Consider the following 25,083-nt stretch of genomic DNA (forward strand, 5'->3'; position numbering starts at 1 on the left):
CCAAATTCACAAATTTGGATATGACTTGTAAACCACATTCACTTGGCACAATCACTTCTTTCATTCCAACTTGAGGATTCAATTTTGGAGAGCAAGAAGAAGAATGTGATTACACAGGTTTAGCTGGCACTAATCCAGGTAGCCAAATGATAGATTTGCAGGCGCCTGTGTAATCACATCCACTGCATCATACGCTGCGGTAGGCAAAGCAAGTTGATAGCTGGCTGTGGGGAAGCTTTGGTTTTAGTTGATCATAGTTCTGAACAGAACACGTAAAACCAAACTTCTTCATTGATGGGAAATAGCGCATATGCTGTTCAATAATACTATGCCGTATCAGTCGCTACTTTAAATTTTTGTGGTTAATAAAAAGCAACAAAATAATTTAGACTTAAAACAAATAATTTCCATTGGGCTTGTATTCACCTCATTTTTTCCCCAAGTTGTTTTAGGGAAATAGATGTACAGGGTGTATTCCGCTTTGTTGAATTATATTAGCAAGGCGATCATACCAGACAGCCTACAGAGTCTAATAGTTTAAAATTAAGATTTTAACAACAACAACCAACCAAAGATAAGTTAGAGTTGGTTAAAATCTTTAGACATCAAGCGTCAAGATTTGCATGTTTTTTAGGAATGCAACGCATCCCGAGAAGCTGTTTGTCTAATGGAGGGCACAACCCAAAAGACGCACCAATTTCACTGAAATAGCTGTGTCTTTACATACCAGGTACCATACCAGACTTGGGCAAAATCCTCCTGGACAACATTTCCCCTCAACTATTTTTAAAATTAAAATAAAATGAGAATGAAGATTAAAAATTACCTCACTGGGTCCATGCGTGGCAAAGGGAGACTGACTCTGAGAATCATCTACAGTTCCGTAGTCAATGCCTGTATTGTAATCTCCTACATTGTTTAGCTGAGTCATGTTGAAAAAAGGAAAGAAGAATAAAGCAAGGGTTACCACAAAGGTTTGAACCAGTGGTTATTTGCTATAGGGGTCCTCCCAAGCTGACTACAGACTCTGCTACTTCTACACGGAAGAGGTTAGGGAGCTCACAGGCTACCATCACAGATTTTCTCTTCAAAATCTTGATGGGTTTTGTTTCTTTTCTCATCTTGATCGTTTACCCTAAAACTGCCTCGGGGTCGTGCTGGCGCTGTGGCTTGGTAGCCTGGCATCTGTCGCTTCTTCTTAGCGGCAAACTTTTTAGCTGGTGATTTTTTGGTAGCCAAGAACTTTAAGGGCTTGGCCTTAGTTTTACTGAGGGACTTTCGGGTCCTCTTCTTTTTCATGGAGACACTACGTTTGGTTCTCTGGAAGAGGGGGACGGCGACAAAACAAACACCAAGACAAACATTCAAGAGTGGAAATTATTTAAAGGCACAATCTGTGAATGGTGTCCAGTCTTTCGCAACCCAAATATCACAGCCCAATAACAGCCCATCGTGTGCTTGATTGTTCAAACCACATGCAACACAAAAAGAACTTGGGCTGTAATTAGAAGAATATGCACTATAATACAAATGGAAGATGCTGTACAACAACCACAGACTGCGCCGTTCATGAAACACACATATTTATGATTTTGGGACGGATGCACATTTAGATATTTGCTTTTCAGCAGATCTTTAGAGCTATTGCAGCACAATAAAATAGCCGGGTTGGTTCCTTCTGTGACTGCTGCAATTTCTAAACAATAGTATTAAAGACATGCTGGAATTCAAAAATGGGATTGAGTCTGAGAAAACTGAAGCCACATAAAAGAGACAAAAGACATTTGACACACTGAATATGTTTACATGCACATTAACAACTTTAGCTCAACCATCTCAAAATCACAGTCACGACAACTGGTCCAAAAAAAACTATTCATTATGGATTTGATTGATTATTTTTGGTGTTATATCAATATTTATTAGTTGGTTTTTTTTTTCAGGACGCTTTATTAAATACACCTGCACAATCTAATGAGATCCAACACAAATGCTCCTTTAATCAGATAATAATGTTCAGTTTTGATTGACTCTGTAATATGCTATATGTATTAATGCAGCAAAATCTATAGTATCGTGATTGTAGTTTGCAGTGGATATCGAAACTGTCACTGCCCATTGTCAAAATATGTCAAGTTTCATTTAATGCATTTTTGATGATGTCACATCATTATTTGTCATGGTACTATCCATTTTCTACACCGCTTATCCTGTTCACGGCGGCAGGGAGCAGCCCAAAGGCGGAGCGCACCCTGGACTGGTCGCCAGCCAGTCGCAGGGCACATATAGACAGACAGACAGCCATTCACACTCACATTCACACCTATTGTAAATTTTGACTCTTTGCTTATGCTGCATATTTTTGGAATGTGGAATAACACTGAGCAATTTTCACAATGGGGGCCCCGAGCCAAGCGGTAACTATAAGGCAGACTTTCCAACCAGTACTGAGTGAACAGATAGATCAAATACTTCAGAGTAATTGTGTTCGCACTGATAAAAATGTATTGGACGTATGAGCTTCGAATTTGACTATGCTTTTTTTTGCCACTATTTTGTATTTATTTAATCATGCAAGTTATTTGCAATTAATGAATATGAACACATTCATTCAATTACATGGATGTTCAAATTTTATAATAGTCATAGATATATTGCTTTTGGTATATCATTGATTGTGTCAACACTATAATATTGTGATAAAATCTTGTGAGTTATTTTGTGATTCCCACCTTCTTTTAGATATACATATAAGGTAACTAAACAGTGTCAATCAAAACAGAGCACGATAATCTTTCTGAAAGCATAAGAGCAGTTTACCGGAGCCCATCTCAAACCTTATTAAATTCAGTAATTGGAATATCAACGTGCATATAAACATTGGGATACAGACACCACGAAAGACAAACCAAAAGAGGGACTGTGAACAAAGAGAGACGACACATTGCTTTTCCTTTTTTCATTTACCTTCGGCTCAGAATACTCATCATCAGTAGGAACGATGTCAGTGGCTCCCTCAGCATAATCATAGAACTGAGAGTAATCTAAATCATCAGTAGTGTACTACAGATGTTGACCAAGGGGGAGAAAGAGAGAGGGAGAAAGGGAAGGAATGAACGGGTTAACGTTAGTTAGCAACAAGGATGCAGAGTGAGATGATCTTGCATTTAATGCAATCGCCACGAGCATGTTACATAGTTAAAACCAAATAATTGCATTATTTGTGCGTGGGAAAACAATGAATAAAAACAGTAGATATATTTTTTTTCATTTTGGATAACATTACATGTATCCATATAGTACATTATGTGTAACGGAAGAATATAGTTATTCTTTGCGTAATAATAAATAAATAATAAGAACCAGGTGTTACTGAATAAGGTAATGGCTTGAATGTGGTGAGCAGATGAGTGAAATGCAGAAACAAGTTGTGCTGGTATCAGCCTCCAAACATGCTAACAGATGGGATGTTTAAGAGCTCATAAAGTGGAGGAATACAAAAGGCAAACTTCAAAGCCAGCTGCATTTTAAGCACATTGCAATGGAGCTTTCTTAATGAAAGCATGTAATTTCGCGCTTCAGGGCTTTTAAGGTCAACCATAAACGAAAGATGAGTTGACGAGAAGCATGCAGAGCCACACTGAGGAAATAAACCAAAAGATGAAATTCACTCATTTATCTGTCAAAGTAATCACATCCTAACACCAGTCAACATTTTATTCTAGATCCTAAACATGAATTATGTATGTTGCGGGGAAGAACACATTCCAAATTATCTTGTAGTGCACACAGCTGCTCAGTTTGATCTTGCTTGATTTATGGTGAAACAATAAATCATAAGCGCAGTTCATTGATTGCTCTTCAATCCAATGTATGCATGTTTGGATCAGTGAGTAGTTGACACTGATGTATGGATCTGTAATGACAATAACATATTCCACTGTGCAATGACTGCTGCCTGCTCATTTCACCCATAGGTAGACATCTTACAATTGGCTTCACTGCACTGCCAACCAAGAATATTCGTCCTATTTCTATGCAAATCAAATCTGATTACACTTAAAATAAAACTCATCACCTAAAAAGTAACTTTTTTTTAGGCAGGTTTCACTTGTTTCAAGCTAATTTTTACTTGAAATAAATATTTTAAAAAATGTTATTGGATTGTTTTATGACAAATTTCTCTTTTACTTGAAACAAGTTACTTTTAGATTATCAGTCTTATTTTAAGTGTTATGGGTCTTATTTTAAGTGTAATCAGATATGTTTTGATTAGAAATAAAACAAATCTTCTTGGTAAGAGTTTGAGTTTTTGCAGTGTGGTTAATTAAGTTTGTCAGTGCTTTCATAAGTACAGAAGGGGTAAGTAATCACAATGAAGAAAGAATCATTAGACAGAGTTATGAAGCTTTATCATCTGTTTTGTATCCAAATGACTCCTTATAATATTATCAAAAGATGAACCTGATATTCTCTTAGCACTTTAACTGCAGCCGTACACACACGGTCTTCCCAGTCCGACTCCAAACACTGCGCCGTTGTCCACAGGTGAGCCTATTCAATCACGTGCATGTGCGCACATCTGGAAACACCTTCAACCAGGTATACGCAACAGCATGCTTTGACAGCTGACTGTGGGCACATTCTATGACATCACAGACGAGTGGAATGCTACGTAGCTGTGTATTTAGTGCAGCACTTATTTGTAGCAAACACACATGAATATGTACAGAACACACCCTAATAGTTGCGGTCATTGTGCTTTTGAAAACATTTTTATTACACTTAATTAAGGTGTCATACCTATCATGAAATAATATATATTTTAGTTATTTAGTATATATAACTCGAAATATGGTTTCCCATGTATTGTTTCTATTTTGTGAAATGAATAAATAAAGTGTGCAATACTCATTGGAAATTAATGAAAAGGTTAAATGACACCAGCTTGGGAAGTGGTTTGTGCAATGCATCAGGAAATCAAGGACACAATGGATATATAAATGGGCCTAACTATCTATGTGTATTTATTTATTTATTTATTTATCCAGGTAAGGCAACTAACAACAGATTTTTATTTGCAATGCCAACCTGGCCGACCTGTATGCATTCACAGATTTAAATGATGGTGCTGGTTGAAAAGCAGGTTAGATAGCTTTCAACCAGAGAATAGTGAGCTGAAATAAATAAATAAATTAATAAATAAATACAAAATTATACTAATGCTCCTCTCAACCGTGACCCATCGACAGTATTATTTATAGTTTGGTAATGAGTGCATGGATAAGAACCATGGCAGAGAAAATAAATACTGTACACTTGACGACATTTTGCTTCAAATACGTAATAATAGTATTGCACTGGCCCAAGAGTGCCAAATAACACTACTTGCACTATTTGTGTGCAATAAGCAAATGAAATATTTTGAAGTAACTCAATTAAAGTGTGTGGATGCTGAAATTGTGAAACATGCTGAAACAAAGTAAATGTCTTCATTGTAGTAGGAAAACAAATTATGGTCCTAAATAAGTACTTTGCAGAATAACTCCCACCCTCCCTGGTTGGCTGACCTCTTCCTGAGGCTGCTGGGCCTGCAGGGATTCACTGTGGGGAGTGTCACAGTCCGGGCTGTAATGTTCACAGAAGTCGTATGCTGCTTTGGAATCGGAAACGATCAGAAGTTGCTGGATGTCCCCCTGTGGAAAAGAGAAAAATATGCTCAAGTTAGCTCATGTTCATGTTTAATTGGCAAATAAAAAACACTCCACAGACAAGACAAGACGAGGCTTCAAGCTTGAATGACGATGTAAGAGGTGATCTCGGGTCTCATCTTGCCCATAGACTCCCACGTATTGGGTGGAGTGGTACAATATAAAATTATCGGTGATATCTCTTTGGACTTTTACAGTTATGGCGTCTGGCAGTACAAACACAAGCCCTTGTAAAATAAAATAGCTAGACACACACCCACACAGACACACACACACACACACACACACACCACTCAACTCACATGATGCAGGGAGGAATTTCAAACTATTATTATTAACAATGCAGGGGGGTTTAACACAGGAACTATACCAATATTTGTTCTGCCATCAAGACATAATTAGCAGTTGTGACTGTGTGTTCTTCTGCAGTTATTTCCTTTTTATTCTTAGACAACTAGTGCAAATTATAACATGATTCAATTGACACCCATACACATACACAATACCTATAATATTGACAAATACATATTACTGTTGGGGCAGCCATGGGCAACCAGTTAAGAGCTGCACTTGGCGCAACTCTGCGAGGAGATGGGCTAGACCCAGTTTTGGTAATTTTGTGGGCAGGCGTACCCCCAGCGCATTTAAAAGTGGGACTTCCACACTGGTCTGGGCGTCATCACAGTCGACTTCAATCCTGTCCAATCGAAGTGGCTTCTCTCGTTCCCTTTAAAAGTGGCACAAATTGTCTCGCATGGAGATGGCTCGATATGCCGAAGAGGACGCAGCGATTCCTGAGTGACTGGAGCATTGAAGGTTAGCGGGTACCCTTATTAAATACAGAATGAGTTGGTGAAAACCGCTGGCAACTTGAATATGTCTCCAGACCTCATTTATCTATCCCATCCAACGATCGTTCATTTCCATTCACCCTGCCTATCCCCATAGCTGCATGCAAGCCAGTATGTGGATTGATTTAAAAAAATACAATAATGATAATAACAATGTGTTCAATTAATTGATTTTTACAATGATTAAGAGCTTTGGATACCCACTGTTGAAATAAGTCTTTCATTCACCACACATTGCTGAATAGATGATATGGAAAGATAATTTTTGTTGGCATTTAAAAAAGATTTACACAAGCGAAAAAGGTCTCCCTACCACCTTTCTTCTGGTCTGCTTTGCGTGCTGGTTTGCAGCAACCTTTCAGATGCGATGTTTAAAGAAACAAAATCATCCAGTGAGATTGTCTCAGGTTTGCTAAATCACATTGTGGGTGCTAAATGAATAAATTTTCAAATACTCCTCCCACATTGTGCAAAATGAATGTGCTTGGCAATTTAGTATGTTTGGCAGACACAATGTTAGTTGTGCCCGGGAGTAGATCAGCGGCCACATCTGTTTGCAGTCTAGTTTGCACCGATTTTTGCATGTGTAAACTTTTAATAAACCAGCCCCTTGGTGTGAAAGGGCCAAATAGTAGATGATTGTTAGTTAAAAATGAGAGGACTGAAGCAGGTTGTAACTTGTCAGGAGAATGTGAGCATGTATTCCACCTGCATGAAAATGTGATCTATGGATCCTGAACATGTACCTTCATATAAACATTTATTTGCTAAGACTTGCAGAGCCCCTTGAACGTCTCTTTGTTCAACCATCCATCAACATCTTGCACCATTTCAGTTTAACACTCAAAATTCCTCTCTGCGCGCCTCTGGGTGGGTGTAATGCTATTTTAAAAATGTTTTTTTTATTTCTCAACAGATACAGCTATTAAGGTATTAATTGCCATTTTAGGAATAACTAACATAAAATCAAACCAAATTGTATCAAACGAAAATACCCTTTCCTGCCATAATGCATTGTCAGGCAATTCATTTGCCAAATAGGAGATGCCAAACACATAATCTTATTCTACATTTATTAGTCAAGTACATTTATTAGTCAAGTTAAATGCCTGCGATAAATATAAAGTGTAATCTGGACATCACCTAATTTTGTTTTCTATAGATGAAACCTTTGTAGTTTATGAATGATAACAACCTATATTGTAAAATGTTATACAATGTATTCTACAAATTAAAGTCATATTCTACTGGCAAGAATGTATTACACAAAGCATTTCCAATTAATTTATTTTCTATCTTCTGTCCCATTCTCACACAGTACCTAATAAATTTTGTGTTTTTTTGGTTTTTTTTGCCATGGAAACTAACTCATGATTGTTTGTCCTAGAAATAACCACATCTCTAAATGTGTTCAGTGACAAAGCATGTTGTCCAACAGGTGTTGCCGTATCTCTACTGCAGTGAGTGGAATGGTATAAATCTATCTCTGAAAGTTCTGAACTCCTGTTGCACTGCCAGTGTTGCATTAAGCAGAATAATGCTGTCTGGAGGACTTGCCATAGGGTGGATGAAAGCAAAGTTTACCACAGCTGACATGATGTTCTTCTTTAGACTGAAAACTAGTTTAGACTGGATCACCAGCGCCTCTTCCATTTGTTTCTCGCCAAAGCTCTTAAATTCTATGTTAACTTTTAAAACAACATTTATGCATCAATCTTATTAAAAGGGCATAGATGTACATCCTGTGTTTACCAAATGACCTGAAACATAAAATGACCCTTCAAAGCAGATGCATGACTGTAGTAAAAACTCCATGGCAAGCCTGACAAGCTCTCGCTATCTTGAGGTGAGTGTACAGTTAAAACCAGGAGTTTACATACAATATATAAAAAGGCGCATACGTTAGAAGAAGAAGCAATTACTCTGAAAGAAACATAAAAAAGGAGGATTACAGTTCGCAAATCCACACATTTTGGAGACATGTCCGGTGGTCTGATGGAACTCAAATTGAACTGCTTGGCCCTAATCAGCATTGTTACGTTTGGAGGAAAAAGGCGGAAGCTTGCAAGCCTGAGAACCATCCCAATTGTAAAATACGGTGGTGGCAGCATCATGTTATGGGGTTGTTTTGTTACAGCAGGGACTGGTGCCCTCCAGAAAATAGATGGCATCATGAGGAAAGAACGTGGGCTCAAATGTGTCTTCCAAATGGACAATGACCCAAAGCATACTACCAAACTAGTTACAAAGTGGCTTATGGGTAACAAAGTCAATGTTTTGGAGTGGCCATCACAAAGCCCTGATCTCAATCCTTCTGAAATTTATGAGCAGACCTGAAAAGACATGTGCGAGCAAGGCGGCCTACAAACTTGGCTCAGTTACAGCAGTTTAGTCATGAAGAATGGGCCAGAATTACTGCCAATTATAGTGAGAAGCTTGTGGCATTATATCCAAAATATATGACCAAAGTCAAAGGTATCAAATATTAATGAATTGTAGGTAAACTTCTGACTCTAAGTCGAAGCAGAGAAAAATTGTCTAAAAACCAGAACCAAAAGAAACTCATTATTCTGGCATTTACCAAGTACAAATAATTTTGGTAATCCTAAATTAACCTAAAACAGGAAAGGATTTCATGTCAGACAGTGAGGAAAAAAAGCACAAGTGTCTTTTTATATATTGTAGGTAAACTTCTGGTTTCAACTGTATGTATTTGGGGAAATTGGACAGGAAAAGATAGATCAAGCTTTGCCCTGACTCAAGCTGACGTGTATTACTTCATGTGTCATCCTAAAACCAACAGTGAATGCTTGAATCCGGCCTAGAGTCAGTTCTAATTAGTCCACTCTGTGAGCCACCCATTTGCACACAAATAGACTATGGTGGCATTGTGTTCAACCCTCAGACAAAATCATTGCCATTCCCCAAAATCATAGGACTATATCACAGAATTATATGTGCAATATGGCAGTTACAGTGACGTGACCATATTTGTAAGGAAGTTGAGCAGAAGAAACGACAAAATTATGTGATCATTAAATCTACTTGCTTCTTGGAAACCCATTTGCCACACTGACCTTTCTTTCCAGGGAAAAAAAACATTGTAGCCGTGCCATTTGGCAAAGCCAAGCCGATTCACAAGATCAAGACCAGACAGGTTAAAAACTGCCAACTCAGGAGAGGGAACACCAAGAGGAACCCAGAGACAGACAGGCAGGCAGCAGGGGTTTAGAGAGAGCAGCTGTGATGCTAAAAGATGTTTTGTGCAGGGTAACACCTGGGGAGGGTTATGCCGAGGGTTTGGGTCTGTCTTCCATGGTGGACTGCTGAGATAAAAAGCCTTTGGCAACTTGGAGTAAAGCCAGAATTCCTAAAATATGCCCCTCCTGGCTACAGCATTGCAAAGTACTGCTCAGACAGCATCCTTTGGGGCTGTGTGGGGAATGACTGAAGTACAACAGGTTGCTAGTACTATAAAATGGAAATACATAGTGCTGCACCGTTATACCATGCTAAAAGAAAGACCTACTTTTAGCTGGAGCTTTGATCCTGTTCCATTGGGCTCAGATACGACAGAAAATTGTTGAAATCATTCAACATTACAATTCAGGATACCGTTGATGGGCACAGTGAAACTTGCCTTTTAAACTCTTGATAACAACAAAGGCCTACAGATATATAACCGTAAATAAACAGTGCACCAGTCAAAGGTTAGCTATAGCAGAGCCCGTCGAAAAACGGCATTTACACCTATATTCAATTACATTTAATCTTAAAAATGGCCATATCACATACTGTACATCTAATCACAATCTAAGTGTTGGTCAACACTGGCCAAATCAAAACACAAGCATTCATCAACATACAGTAGGTCCTTTGACATAGCTCTGCCTCAGGTTGCATTAAATGTCAGCCCAGGGCAACCTTTTGTCCGACCATAGTCAGCTATGATTAGACATCCTCATACAACAATTAGCCAAGTCCCTTAAAAGGTCGGCAGATACAGACACACATAAGATAGCCTGATCACTCCTGAAACTCCTGAGAACATGCACACGATGTTTGAGCAATTAGAATTGCCTTCCCTCTCAGGGCCTAATAATGGAATCCTTTAATCAAGTCATATGACATGGAAAGACTGAGCTTTACAGAATAGTAGATTTGCAAGCGCACAGAATACCAATGTACACCAAAGTAACTAAAGTGACTGATCCCACAGCAGAGGTGGCATGACACAAAGAGCAGCAAAAGACAACTCATTTGAAATAGCACCAATAAAAGAATGTACATACACATTGCTTGTCAAATGTGAATTATGCAAAATGTTATTACTTTATTAATTGTTTTGAATAAAACGTACTTCACTTTAATTAGCAGAGAAGTGACAATTCTGCAATACTTGGGAAGGCTATGTTTTTCATTATATGAAAATATATGTATTTCTTTCCTAACTTAAAGTGCTTCCAAATAATGGTACAATACATAGTTCTGTGTCAAATTTGAGCAGTTTCCACACTATTTGGAGGAATATAGCGCATGACTGAATTTGTACTGAAATTAAGGCCGAACATACACTTAGTCAAGTCGCCACACTTAATACAATGGAAATGGAATACCTATTTGCCATCTACCTCTGCAGATGAGAGCAAGGATCAGTGTGTTTTTAAGGAACAGACAGGTATGTATACTAATGTCTTCAGTTCAGCCAAGAAATGCCACCCTTGCATGAATAGGTGGTCTCATTGCTTTGGCACGGTGGGGAGGCCTCAAGGTGGGGAGAGAGGAGAGGGAGGAGGTGGTGGCGGGAAGGGGAGAATACGCAGGGAGGGGAGGAGATGAGGAAGTGATGGCGGGGAATGAAAGACTTCCATTCATCTGAAGCAGATTCTTTTGCAAAGGTGGTCACCTCAAACCTAGGCCAGATATGCTATGAATGGACGTCTGTGCAAAATACAGGTCAGTTTGCAAAATATGATGCCAGTTTAAATTTGAGAGCAAATACATGCCATTTTAATATTATTTGATGTACAGTACAAACAAATGTTCCTTAAAAGAGGTACCTACAGCAGATGTTGATGATTAAAATGTCACGTAGGTGGAAAACCAAGTACTCTATTGATCAGAAAAAACCACTGACCTGCAGTATTATTTTATTTTGGGGCCATTTAGAGTACACCATACACTTAGCATTTACACCATAAAAATGCAAATGTGGCTCAGACCCCAATCCTTGTGACGAACAAAAATAGTTTGAGTGAACTGGTTACACTGTTTATTTTCTCATCGTAAGCGTATGTATGCTTAAGACTTCGGTATTTCCTTCCCCTTTACATCCCAGCATGCAATGGGCCCTGTGGATTTGTGCAGAGAGCAGGGACAGAGAACAGACAGGAGACCTGTTCCAAAAACCACACAGCGAAGACCCTGTTGGCAGACTTATGGCTCCTATTTTCAGCGTGTCCACTTTGTCAGTCTCTGACTGGACACACTGTTTCTTACAGATGCTGCCTTCACAGCCCTCTCATAAATGTAATCAAAACTGACAAGATATGCAAGAATATCAGTTTATGAAACCAGAGTTTAACAAAAAATGTGCCTGGATCCCTTTATTTAATGGTATAGAAGCAAACACAGCATATTTAAGGCTCTGAGTGTCCCAATGTCAATGACAAGGCATACCATAAATACAAGCCATTCTTTCAAAAATGGCGTCCTCATAATGGCTGCTCATAAACAAATCAGCCCTCTCTCAAAACATAGCCTCTCTGTGACCTTTCCTTCCCACCAGAGACAACCAAGAGTGTCTTTTCCATTATTAAATTGTTCTTCAGCCCTCTATCCTCACATGAACCCAAAAGTGTTACCAGACTGTGGCAGCCTATTTAAAAATTTTGTTTTAAAACCGTCACATAGGCAACATAATTCTAATAGAATAAATGTATTCTGCGGTGTGCTATAAGTGGTACATGTGAGCAGGGAAGTATGCAAACAGATGCAATACAACAGTAGAATGCTAAACTCTTTGTCAAACAGTTTAAAGTAAAACATAGCTTTAAAACAACATTGACAGTTACTTTTTTGACACTTGTTATATAACCCCAATTCCAATGAAGTTGGGACGTTGTGTTAAACATAAATATAAATAGAATACAATGATTTTCAAATCATGCTCAACCTATATTTAATTTAATACACTACCAAAGACAAGATATTTAATGTTCAAACTAATAAACTTCATTGTTTTTAGCAAATAATCATTAACTTAGAATTTTATGGCTGCAACACGTTCCAAAAAAGCTGGGACAGGTGGCAAAAAAGACTAAGAAAGTTGAGGAATGCCCATCTAACACCTGTTTGGAACATCCCACAGGTGAACAGGCTAATTGGGAACAAGTGGGTGCCATGATTGTGTATAAAAGGAGCTTCCCTGGTTTGCGCAGTCATTCACAAGCAAAGATTGGGTGAGGTTCACCTCTTTGTGAACAAGTGCGTGAGAAAATAGTTCAACAGTTTAAGGACAATGTTCCTCAACGTAAAATTGCAAGGAATTTAGGGATTTAATCATCTCCGGTCCATAATATCATCAAAAGGTTCAGAGAATCTGGAGAAATCACTTCATTTAAGCGGCAAGGCCGAAAACCAACATTGAATGGCCATGACCTTCGATCCCTCAGGCGGCACTGTATCAAAAACCGACATCAATGTGTAAAGGATATCACCACATGAGCTCAGGAACACTTCAGAAAACCAATGTCAGTAAATACAGTTCGGCGCTACATCCGTAAGTGCAACTTGAAACTCTACTATGCAAAGCAAAAGCCATTTATCAACAACACCCAGAAACGCCGCCAGCTTCTCTGGGCCCGAGCTCATCTAAGATGTACTGATGAAAAGTGGAAAAGTGTTCTGTGGTCCGACGGGTCCAAATTTCAAATTGTTTTGGGAATTGTGGACGTCGTGTCCTCCGGGCTAAAGAGGAAAAGAACCACCCGGACTGTTATGGACGCAAAGTTCAAAAGCCAACATCTGTGATGGTATGGGGCTGTGTTAGTGCCAATGGCATGGGTAATTTACACATCTGTAAAGGCACCATTAATGCTGAAAGGTACATACAGGTTTTGGAGAAATATATGCTGCCATTCAAGCACCGTCTTTTTCATGGACGTCCCTGCTTATTTCAGCAAGACAATGCCAAACCACATTCTGCACGTGTTACAACAGCGTGGCTTCGTAGTAAAAGAGTGCGGGTACTTGACTGGCCTGCCTGCAGTCCAGACCTGTCTCCCATTGAAAATGTGTGGCGCATTATGAAGCGCAAAATACGACAACGGAGACCCCGGACTGTTGAACAGCCGAAGCTGTACATCAAGCAAGAATGGTAAAGAATTCCACCTACAAAGCTTCAACAATTAGTGTCCTCAGTTCCCAAACGTTTATTGAATGTTGCTAAAAGAAAAGGTGATGTAACACAGTGGTAAACATGACCCTGTCCCAGCTTTTTTGGAATGTGTTGCAGCCACAAAATTCCAAGTTAATGATTATTTGCTAAAAACAATCAAGTTTATCAGTTTGAACATTAAATATCTTGTCTTTGTAGTGTATTCAATTAAATATAGGTCGAACATCCTTTGCAAATCATTGTATTCTGTTTTTATTTATGTTTAACACAATGACCCAACTTCATTGGAATTGGGGTTGTATTTAGACAGTGATCATTGCCTTTAATTTGGCCACAATCCACTTTAAATGTAAAATACTTCCCATTAAACTAATACCAACACATCATTGGTTGGTCACTTCATACAATTTGCTTCAAACTAATGCAATTTTACAGATTAACAGTAAATTTAAAAAAAAAAACTCACGAGTGAAGATACCAGCGGTAAGTAGGCATATTTAACTTTTCTACAGTACCTTAGTGTTTGTAATTACAGGGTAGAAAGAAGCATTGGCTAAAGCTCTTAGACGTCTACCTGCAGCCCACATGGGCATCGCAAAACAGATCAATTAAACAAACAAACAAAAATGTCGTATGACCAACTATTGACATACAGTATAGTCAGATATGACAACATGCATTCAAAAGCAAAGGACCCAGCCACAGATTGTTATATACTGTAGTCTCTCTACTCTAGAGATGACTAGTGACTCTTAATAACAAGTTCGTAAACATACACCAGTCTCCCGACTTCTGTGTGATGTAGAAAACAGTAGCTAACTGTTGGAACCTTTTGGGCCTTTTACCACACCTAAGATTGCCATGAAGCTGAAATATATATGATAATGCACTCATCATGAAATCAAAGCACCCCACATGCAGTTATCAACTGAAGAGGAGTCCAATTGATGATATGACAGAGATGTAAAACACATGAATAAATATGAGTTGAAGAATTCCCATCATTGATTGATTCACGTTTCAGGACAACCGGCTACATTGAAGCTACAGTCCCTCTACCGCATTTACTTGGGAATAGATTTAATGTAAATCTATTATTGAAAGAAGGCACTGAGAATGTTACCTGGAAAAATTCTTCATCAAGGATCCTTGTGCCAAACACAGTAATGCCATTGGTGCTGATGGAGGTCTGGTCACTTCTGAGGAGAGGCTTGGTGATCTTCTTCTTGCAGTCCACAATAATGGTGACTGTCTTTTTCTCCACACTAATAGCAACACGATGCCACCTGTTCAAAAGCAAAACAGCAGCAAACAATGGAAGATCAGTACGACTATACCTCAAAGCAAAACATACAGTATACTCCCATTGCAGTCTCATCCAAGCAAGAAAAATATTTATTTTGGTAAGGAACATCTCGAGCTACAACAGGCTAACTGGGGTCACACGTGAGTATGACACCTCCTTCCACTTTGGACCATTTACCACTGCGCTTAAGAGCTATTGCATACCAGGCAGCAGTGGACCACATTCTTGCCCCCACACTTTGGCCCTGTTTAACACAGGATTACACTCATTAAACTCCAAACTTAATCCTTCTTCTGGGTTACTCGGCATGACAGACATGGTGAACATTGTGGAAAGTGTGTGTCAGGATTCAGGAAGACCTGCCTCACCAGAGCAGGAGGCATACAGTCAAAACATTGTTCTGTGGAAGATGAGACTTGGCACCAATGAAAGCTCAAGCTGGAGTACACAAGGCATTAATCACAGGCACAGATCCATATCTGATCATGTATGAGTTAATTTCCTTTCATAAATCTTGTAGTCACAATGTTCATTTATTTTGAACAAGACTCATAGAAACACATTCCAACAACACAGTTTAGAGGAAAATAAATGTGCCGTACTGAACTCTCCAGGCTTAGCTGTGTAGCCGGAAGGATTACCTGTCACATTATATGACACATACGTAAAGGGTAACTTCAATGGGTTTTTTCATCGACTTTGACAAACTGTTGCATTATATCGGAGTGGGAAGAAATTTCAGAACTATTGTATATAAAATGTCTGAAACATGAGATACGTATTACTTAAAAAAGATGTTTAGACTTCACAAGCATTAACTGGCCTATGGTGTTTCAGGTCACGAGAAGGGGGCTGCTGTCCCAAATCAGGATGGTTTTCGACTGATAATACCTAATTAGGAAGAGGGCAAGTGTGTCTGTGTCACTGTTTCCAAAAGTCTGAGTTTCCGTGCCATTTGAACTAAAATGTCATTTTCAAACTACGGCAAATCAAGCAGAGTTTCAACAATTCTATTGATCTGTTCTTCAATTAAAATAGTCAAGTAACATGGAGACAATGTGCTTCTTTACACAAACACTGGAAACACTGTAAGGCATCATACAATATACCTATAATGCATTTCTCACCAGCCTTTCTGTTTATTTATTCCCCCTTATCCCTGCACAAGGGTTCATGTCAGCTAAGGCAAAGCTCTTTGTGAGAACTTGAGGATTTCTGAACCCGGGAGCAGATAATCAGTTTTATGCTAAAAGGTTATGAGCACTGTTCCTGGTTGGGTGAGCACTCACTCTAAAATAACAGAGGCAGTGAGTTCATGGATGAGGTCAGGTTGCCCACTGCAGCCCCTGCTGTGCCCCTGTAATCTAGAGTCCCTCGCCTGTCTCTGTGCCCGAAGATCCCCGATGAGATGGATAATCCAGTGATGAGCACCTATGGTGCATCAATGGGAAGAACTACAGTACATTGTTTTCTTGCTTTTATAAAAAAAATAGAGCAAACCACTGGGGATCAGAAAGTGTCTGGGACTGTTTACATGACAACGCCTCGTAAAAATGGGAATTTGAATTTCATATACAGACGGAGCGGGACAGTGCACAACTGGTTAGCACATCAGCCTCACAGTTCTGAGGACCCGGGTTCAAATCCGGCCTCGCCTGTGTGGAGTTTGTATGTTTTCCCTGTCCCTGTGTGGGTTTTCTCCAGGTACTCCGGTTTCCTCCCCCATCCCAAAAAGATGCACGGTAGGTTAACTGAAGACTCTAAATTGCCATTAGGTGTGTATGTGAGTATGAACGGTTGTTTGTTTATATGTGCCCTGCGATTGGCTGGCGACCAGTTCAGGGTGTACCCCGCCTTTCGCCCGAAGATAGCTGCGATAGGCTTCAGCACGCCCGCGACCCTACTGAGGATAAGCGGTACAGAAAATAAAATGACTGTACAGACGGCGATATTATCTCAACAATCACAAACACCATTCACACAATCCTGAAAATTATCTGCATGTCAGGCCAGTAGTTGGCGATGGCACGAAAATCTACTTTTGTACACTTTTTGTCAGCATGTACAAGATAAGTACAGTATATATATATGAATGAAGAGTTGTACGTAATGTGACTCAGCTGGATGCTATAGCTGTGCAGTGAATGAACACTTTCGTGGAGAAGCACGATCAATGTTGTGCTGTGCCATACTCACTTGTGCCAAAACTGAATACTTAACCCACGCGCATGTCCTCCCTTATTTATTTGGTAACATACAAATTAACAATATACTGATTGAGAATATTAGACGATAGAGTACAAACCATTAATTGCGAATGATATAATACTTCAAATGAGCCCTCCAGTGGTAACATTTTGAATCGTGTTGATTTTAAAAATTATTATTACCATAAATTGAAAATGTTTAAGTATTTCGGCAACAGTACAGTTAGACTGTGATGGCAATCTTGAACGTGTAATGGCATTCTTCTATCAGGGTATCGTTCTAATATTGATACGTTCCATCACCCCTTACAGCACAGGTGTCAAAGTGGTGGCCCGGGGGCTAGATCCGGCCCGCAGCATCAATTTATGTGGCACGCGAAAGCAAATCATGTGTGTCGACTTCATGTTTCTTGTGAAAATACCAAAATTGGTGTCTTTACTTGTATAATGTTGAGATATTGCAAGCATTTCATGTTACCACCACTTTTTGAAATAAATGTAAAAAAAGTTCAACACTTTTTATTGGCTTCTGATTTTAAAACTAGTTATCCATCAATTTGTTGTGTATATGTCATTTTATGAGACAATATTTTATATGGGTTCACAGTCATAACGGCCCTCCGAGGGAAGCCATAACTACAATGTGGCCAGCAACAAAAATAAGTTTGACACCCCTTACAGGCTTGCACACTGATTCCCTCTGCTCGAGGTTAAAGTCATAACAACTCTGGGTCCGTTTTTGTGTATGATTATGGAAATGTTTGGGATTTGACATACTTTCCATCAGCGAGGTTCAGTGTACGGAACAGAGGGTAGTCCTCCGGGGCTGGCTTGCCGTTCTGATCCTCATACAGGAAAACAGGTGAGCGTCCTACTTCAATCCCCAGCTGCTGGACCCCCTGCTCATTGTAAATAGACAACAGGAAGGACTGTAGGCCAGACTTGGGGCGCACTGTAGTTAGGATGGAGAAGTCCTCAGGGAAAGCACCTTCTGTAAAGATAGACAAGTTTGCGAGAGTGTTGTGAGGTGTCAGATCAATTCTTTTTTACTTTTGTTCCATTAATCTAGATTTTTTACTCCTTTATTGTTTCTATGATGTACAGTACTGCACCAAAGTCTCAGACCAACATTAGAGTCATTGTTCAAGTGATGTTAAAATTACCACATAGAACTCGAGTGCGGCGGCACGGTGGGCGACTGGTTAGAGCGTCAGCCTCACAGTTCTGAGGACCCGCCTGTGTGTAGTTTGCATGTTCTCCCCGTGCCTGCGTGGGTTTTCTCTGGGCACTCCGGTTTCCTCCCACATCCCAAAAACATGCCTCAATTGGAGACTCTAAATTGCCCGTAGGCATGACTGTGAGTGTGAATGGTCGTTTGTTTGTATGTGCCCTGCGATTGGCTGGCAACCAGTTCAGGGTGTACCCTGCCTCCTGCCCGATGACAGCTGGGATAGGCTCCAGCACGCCCGCGACCCTAGTGTGGAGAAGTGGCTCAGAAAATGGATGGATGGAACTCGAGTGCCAACCCTGCGTTACATGCAATACCCATAATGGTAATTTGTTACTTCAATGGTTAAAACAATGGCAAAAGAATTATTGAAATGTAAAATGTAAAAATTGGCAGGATGGTAACAAGATAAGATTTACATGTTGCCTTTAAATATTCATCTCACAGTCATGATGTATTATTAATTTACAAATATTCCCAGAAAATGTATGCTTAAAATTCTAATCAAATTTAAAACATCAACAATGGAGCACAGCAACATATATGCGAATGAAATAAGTAGAAGGAGACATTAAAATTTTCAATGAGAGAGAGAAGTATATCTTACCAGGGAATAGCTGCAGGGTGGGGGAACTGATCTGGACCTGCTTGCCAACTCTGTAAGCAGCGTCCGGCTTTGATGCTCTTCGGTTTGTGCAAAATCCTGATGTTTTTGTCACTCCTTCTGGGTAATTGTGAAATTCTAATACTTTTAGCACATCCACTGGCTGTGCTGTTAAGAGACACAAATGAAATATCAGTTAGGACTTGCTTTTTGTGTTGATTAAAACCACTGCGTGAGTCTATAATGAATACAAAAATTTATTCATATTGAAGTGGTACTAGGAGTAATGAGAAGGCAGTGCCATGAAAAGAGAGTCAGAGTCAAGAAACAATCATCTCGTAGTGAAGCACATCTGACTTTTATGATTACACTACATCATAAAACAAAGTGTCCCATTGAGCCAATATCACACACATTAACATACGGCTGTACTTAAAATGTCATATTGTTGTAGAGTTTATTGCAATTAAGACATTTCTCAGGGGGCATAAACACCCCAAAGCGCCTCACTCCTGCTTTCCTGAAAGACTGCAAGGGCACCCATAGGGCAAAACAAACAATGTGCCAACTGAGCTCCATTCTTGCACCAGTGTAGGTTTACCTGGATAAGAGGTCTCCCAGAGTTTTCTATTCTCTTCCATCTGATGCCCTGCGCATAAAGGAGCCTGTGTCGCACAGTCATACCCACTGAGACCCATGTGAAAGCACTATGACCCTGCTTCTTCTTCAAAACAACCTCTCAGTATCAACATAAGAGTGGTAGACCAGCCCTGTATATTAACACTCTCTTGTCCAAGTGAGTTTTTCAATATACATGAGACATGACACCCACCTCCCCCACCCACACACACATACACACACAGACAAACAAACGTTCTCACTATAAAGGGGGTGGAAAGCCAAGTAGCCCCTTTTTGGTTGGCATGTGGAGGTTTAATCGTTGTACGGGTCTTTTTAACTGCCGAATACAAGGGGATCTTTGCTTTTCTCTTCAGAAAAGCATGTGGTTTTGGCACAAGTCCTTGTTTCAACATGAATCTAATCCCAGTGTATATGACGGGTGATGCAAGCACTTCTCAAACAGAAAGCATGGCCTCACGTGTCGTCAACACACATTATCCTTATTTCACATTGTGCAGATTTGAGCACACGACTCAGAAGTTTCAAATGGTTACTCTGCCCAGATGCAATACATTGTAAGACAAAGAGAGCTTGTTCAAAGTGTCAAAATAGAAACATTTTGAATGAAACTGGGCTCCAAACGCATACCAGCTAACAATATCCAAGCATATTTATTTATTCATATTTGACCTGGTCCATGTAGTGGTTCACATAACTGACTGTTATGGGATTAATCGCCCTGTGATTGACAAGCGATCACTCCAGTGACCCTGAACAGGATGTGCTGTATAGAAAATGGATGTATGGCCCATCAAAAACAGACAAAATCTGAAGTTTAAAAACAACCACCAGATAAGGTCACCCCTGAGTCTGAATAATAAAAAGGAGTTTTCACTTTCAAACCAACATAATCATACAAACGTTTGCATTAAGTAACCAGGAGCAAAACATGCCAGTTTTTCTTATTGGGTCATAGATTTTCAGAGTAATATGCTGTATGTACAGTAATTGTAATAACTAGGCACACTTTGATGATGTATTTTTTTTTAGTTTGAGTCCCAGGAAAGTAGTATCTAATTTCTAAGCTGTAGAGTCTAACATGTTTGGGAACCCCTGGTATAGATATCAAACACAGAACACAACAGCTCAAGTCAAGAGGAAGGATCTCATCACTGAAAATTGTAACTGGTCGTAACTGAGGATGGACCAGCTACTTACTTTGGAGAGTGAACTGAGGAAGTCATTGTGAGCTCCTGCAGAGTTGCTCTCCGTTCAAACGCCACTGCTCGCTTGTTCCAGATGTGGCAATTTGGCAGGTCTTCAACCCTCACACTTTGGTGCTGAGGTAATGTCAATAACGGCTATCTACGGTATTAAGGTGGCACAATGAGTTTGCAGAAATTTTAAGAGTGCAGCTGATGCACTGGTGTGAGTTTACATTGAAGGGCGAGTTGGGGGCTAAGCAAACAGGGACCCTTAACGACCACCAGAGCTCGGGTGGCATTTAAGGGGAGACTCTCTGTACAGGCTGGAGGTGAAAGACGAATTGCAAGACTCCCTCTATTACTCTGACATCCTTATGCAAATCTTAGACACGTGGCGAAGAGGAGTTGCGATATGACGCATCACTTTTGGACAAATTTAATATCATGGCCATTACAGGTTTCATGACTGCTGTTAACGTTCTCATCACAGGAGAAACACAAAAGACCCGAGCACACAAAAACATGAATGTACTGCTGTGTCATTTCCAGCCACCATATTTTTACAGAAATTAGCTTTTAAATGGAGGAGGACCTTTTCACCTGCAGCTCCCTGAGACTCTAATAATATCTTCAGCAAGAATGGCTCTCTGTCTATATCCCCTTTTCTCCTACACTCTCCCTCTTGCCTTCCGTAAACTTCCAAACCGCCATCCCGTCAGTTCAAACAAGACAGCTTTATGCAGGTGTTATACCAAGGAAACGTCAGCGGGACCGACCCAGCTTTCAAATAACCTTTCCTTGCATTTTGCTTCATTAAACCACTTTACTATAATCCTTCATATCAATATAAACACATACATACGGTATTATGTCAGAGAATATTTAAATAAAAGATAATTATTGCTCTTCTGAAAATTCCAGTGATACTCAAACGATCCAATCTTCTTGACTGTATTTCGGTAAGACCTCCAAGAAAGGTAAAACAAGGAGCTGATTAGCCGTTGTTTCCCGCTTGAGCACATTATGTGCAGAGGACTCTGGAAATGCTAGCTTTGTCTTGTGGAATGCACATCTGAACTTGCGCCCCAGGGGCTGAGAAAACGTGTCAGTACACTGCTAGATGGAGAGGGCACCCTGCAGAAACAGCTTCGACTGTCGTAAAAACCGCCGAAGACAGAGAGCCTCGAGAACAGTTCGTTAAAAAAGGAAACGGATTCAAGAATTTTGAAATGATCCATTACATTCATTGGTGTTAAATTCTGGCACATCTATGGAGTCAATATGAAGGCCAAGAGCTAAAATAAGGTGCCGAAATTGATAACTTATCCATAAATGCGTCGGTGTAGAAGAGCCTATGGTAATTCTGAACCCGGTGACTTGTGGCCTTCACCGCTGCCAACTCGGCCTGTATACGTGCCTGCTCTTTGAAGGTTTTAAAATCATAGGGAAGTGCAACAAGGACCATCATCAAATAACTGCTCACTACTTAAAGGGGAAGCATTCCCACACAAGACACACATTGTCCAGGAGGCTGAGCAAAAAAACAATAACAACAACATCTAAGAGCAAAGTTGAGAAGAAGAAGAAGAGGAGCTGGGCACAGAGGGGGGGAGGGGGGGTTCACGGTGGGGGGGCAGCTTTTGGCCTTCAGTGTGGACCAGGTCAGTGTGGTGATAGGGTGAACCTGCCTGGCCAATGAGCCCCCTGCAGACATTTCGGAGCTTTGTACTCTTAGCATGACAGGTTTTACTGAACAAAGCATCACTCCCTATCTGTCACACCTGCAGATCGATCGTAATTATGATGAACAGAACACAGAAATACACACGCTGCAGTCAATTATCACAACTCAACTAGCAACACGGCGCACATCAACCAATCGAGCATGACAGATACTCACAAAACCGACATCAAGAGGACTTCGGATTAGACAAAGAGAGAAGTTGAAAGTGTTAAAAGTGGATATTAAATTGTCGGACACTCTTGAGCATCAAGTGCTCGAGGATGACTTGAATTTTCCACCCACGCGTTGTAATGCGCTCCTCGATAAAGCCGACAAACGACGTGCGCACAACTCAGCATTACGCACCGATCTCCAAAGACGCGTTTTAATGGGTCGCAACTTCCAAAATGCAAATTAAACGGGAGGTGAACGCATGCAGTGTCCGGATCAATCTGATAACAGCCCAATCTCCATCATCAGCGTGCCGGCGGTCGGGCTTTGTTTAATTATTTATGTATTTGTTTTTTAACGTTCGGGTGCCAGTATTCTTACCTGCTGAGACACCGGTAGTCTGTAGAACCAGGGTTAACGTAACAAATGCAGTTACAGAGGAATCCATAAGCCACCTTTTCGTTTTCCACCTTGTGGACCACCTCTGCATCTCCATAGCCGTCAATGAAACTTTGGGCCGACTTCAAGGTGATTTCTAAGTGACGTCCCTTCCACAATCCCAAGTGATGATGGAAACTGTGCTACAAATAAGCCATGTGTGATGAGTTCTAAGCCTCTTCTCTCAGCCGCTACGAGGCCCCCGGTCCTCCTTGCCAGTGCCCACCCTTAATTCCCAGTGAGGGGAGTCGGGCTTTAACCGAAACGCACCGAGTGCAGTCGCTACACTTGGTGAGTACACGGCCAGGAGGGCTGGGCAAAATCCACAAACCAGAGCTACGTTTGCAGAGGGGGGGAATGACAAGGGAAGCAGCCCCTGATTAGCAAATCACGGGGCTGCAAATTCTCCTGCGGGTCCACCCATCGGCCTCACGACGCGCCCTGGCCTCGCCCGGCAGAGTGCGTCTGAGGGAAGAGGAAAGACAAACATGCGCAAAGTTAACAAGGAGCTGCAAAGGAATCACACCGAGTGATAAATGTCTTTCTAAAATCTCCATCAAGACGCAAGACCTGACCATGTGGACTTGTTTTGAACCCCCCCCCCCCCCCCCCCCCCCCCCCCAAAAAACAAACTTTTTCCAAAATCCAGCCCACTATTTCACGTCAAAAGTCTGCCTTTTCAAACATAATGATCATCTTTAATTGACACTGTTAATTTTTGTAGTTTGTTGAGAGCCACCACAATGGTAAACATTGTTAAATGAATACCTCCCTGTCATTTCAGTGTCATTTAAAAAAAATATCATTGTACATTTCGTAAAGGCAAAATAGTTGCTACAGCTGTCCAACTAATGCCATTACAATGAGAACAAGTAGTATGAAAATAGATCAATGGATCTATTGGTCATTGCTAAATGAAATGATCTGCCCTAAAGAACACTGAGATGGAAAGGATGTGTGGGTAAACATGAATGGTGCTGTTATACAGTCATGGGGGAGAGGGTGGGGTTACTTTATGCTATTAGGGAAGAGCATGAATAAATGTACCCCTTAAGAAAAAGTAAATGCCTCTTCATTTTTAACTTTGTAGCATAAACCTGAAGACTGCCATGTCTGCATCGATTGTCATACAGTATTAGGTATAGCCCAAGTATTTATGTCTATTTTCTGTTTACATTTTGCCAATAGATGGTATACCAAACATGAACACTCATCGGTTTGATGCAGTGCATTTCACTGCGAAGTACTTTTCTACATTGAGCATTATGGTTAGGGGGTGGTGATAGGGCAATAACAATGGAGTTAGGCACATCACCGACAATCTTATACCAAACTTCACCTCTTTAGGTGCAATTGCATCTGTTATTGAGCATTATGGTGAGCATGTCTGCCTCACAGTCGAGGCGGTCGTGGGTTTGAATGTCGGCACAGGCCCTCCTGTGTGGAGTTAGCATGGTCTCCGGATGCTTGAATGGGTTTTCTAGCGGTATTCCAGCTTCCTCCAATGGTCCAGTCCAAGGCAAACCACGACTCACACCCAAAGCCAGCTGGGATAGGCCCCAGCTGAACCCACGAGGACATCTGAAGTCAAAAATAGATGGAAGTTGCATTAACCCAAA

General features: G+C 40.4%; 1 protein-coding gene across 6 annotated transcripts in view; it reads right to left on the reverse strand.

Annotated features, from left to right (window-relative positions):
- col11a1a (collagen, type XI, alpha 1a) overlaps window positions 1-23,912 on the reverse strand; it is a 64,272-nt gene extending 40,360 nt beyond the window's left edge. Inside the window, exons 1-8 of one of the 6 annotated variants that reach the window (XM_061758251.1) lie at window positions 23,408-23,912; window positions 19,310-19,474; window positions 18,252-18,465; window positions 15,085-15,247; window positions 5,571-5,696; window positions 2,968-3,063; window positions 1,135-1,320; window positions 827-922 (exon numbers count right to left, since the gene is read on the reverse strand). In XM_061758251.1, the coding sequence (XP_061614235.1) occupies window positions 827-922; window positions 1,135-1,320; window positions 2,968-3,063; window positions 5,571-5,696; window positions 15,085-15,247; window positions 18,252-18,465; window positions 19,310-19,474; window positions 23,408-23,522 (1,161 nt within the window). In that variant the 5' untranslated portion in view covers window positions 23,523-23,912. The remainder of the gene's footprint in view (window positions 1-826; window positions 923-1,134; window positions 1,321-2,967; window positions 3,064-5,570; window positions 5,697-15,084; window positions 15,248-18,251; window positions 18,466-19,309; window positions 19,475-23,407) is intronic. The other 5 variants (XM_061758254.1, XM_061758252.1, XM_061758253.1 and 2 more) reach the window with 5 other exon arrangements.
- Window positions 23,913-25,083: the final 1,171 nt, after the last annotated feature.

The sequence above is a fragment of the Phyllopteryx taeniolatus genome, chromosome 20 (genome assembly GCF_024500385.1).
Source record: "Phyllopteryx taeniolatus isolate TA_2022b chromosome 20, UOR_Ptae_1.2, whole genome shotgun sequence".
NCBI lineage: Eukaryota > Metazoa > Chordata > Actinopteri > Syngnathiformes > Syngnathidae > Phyllopteryx > Phyllopteryx taeniolatus.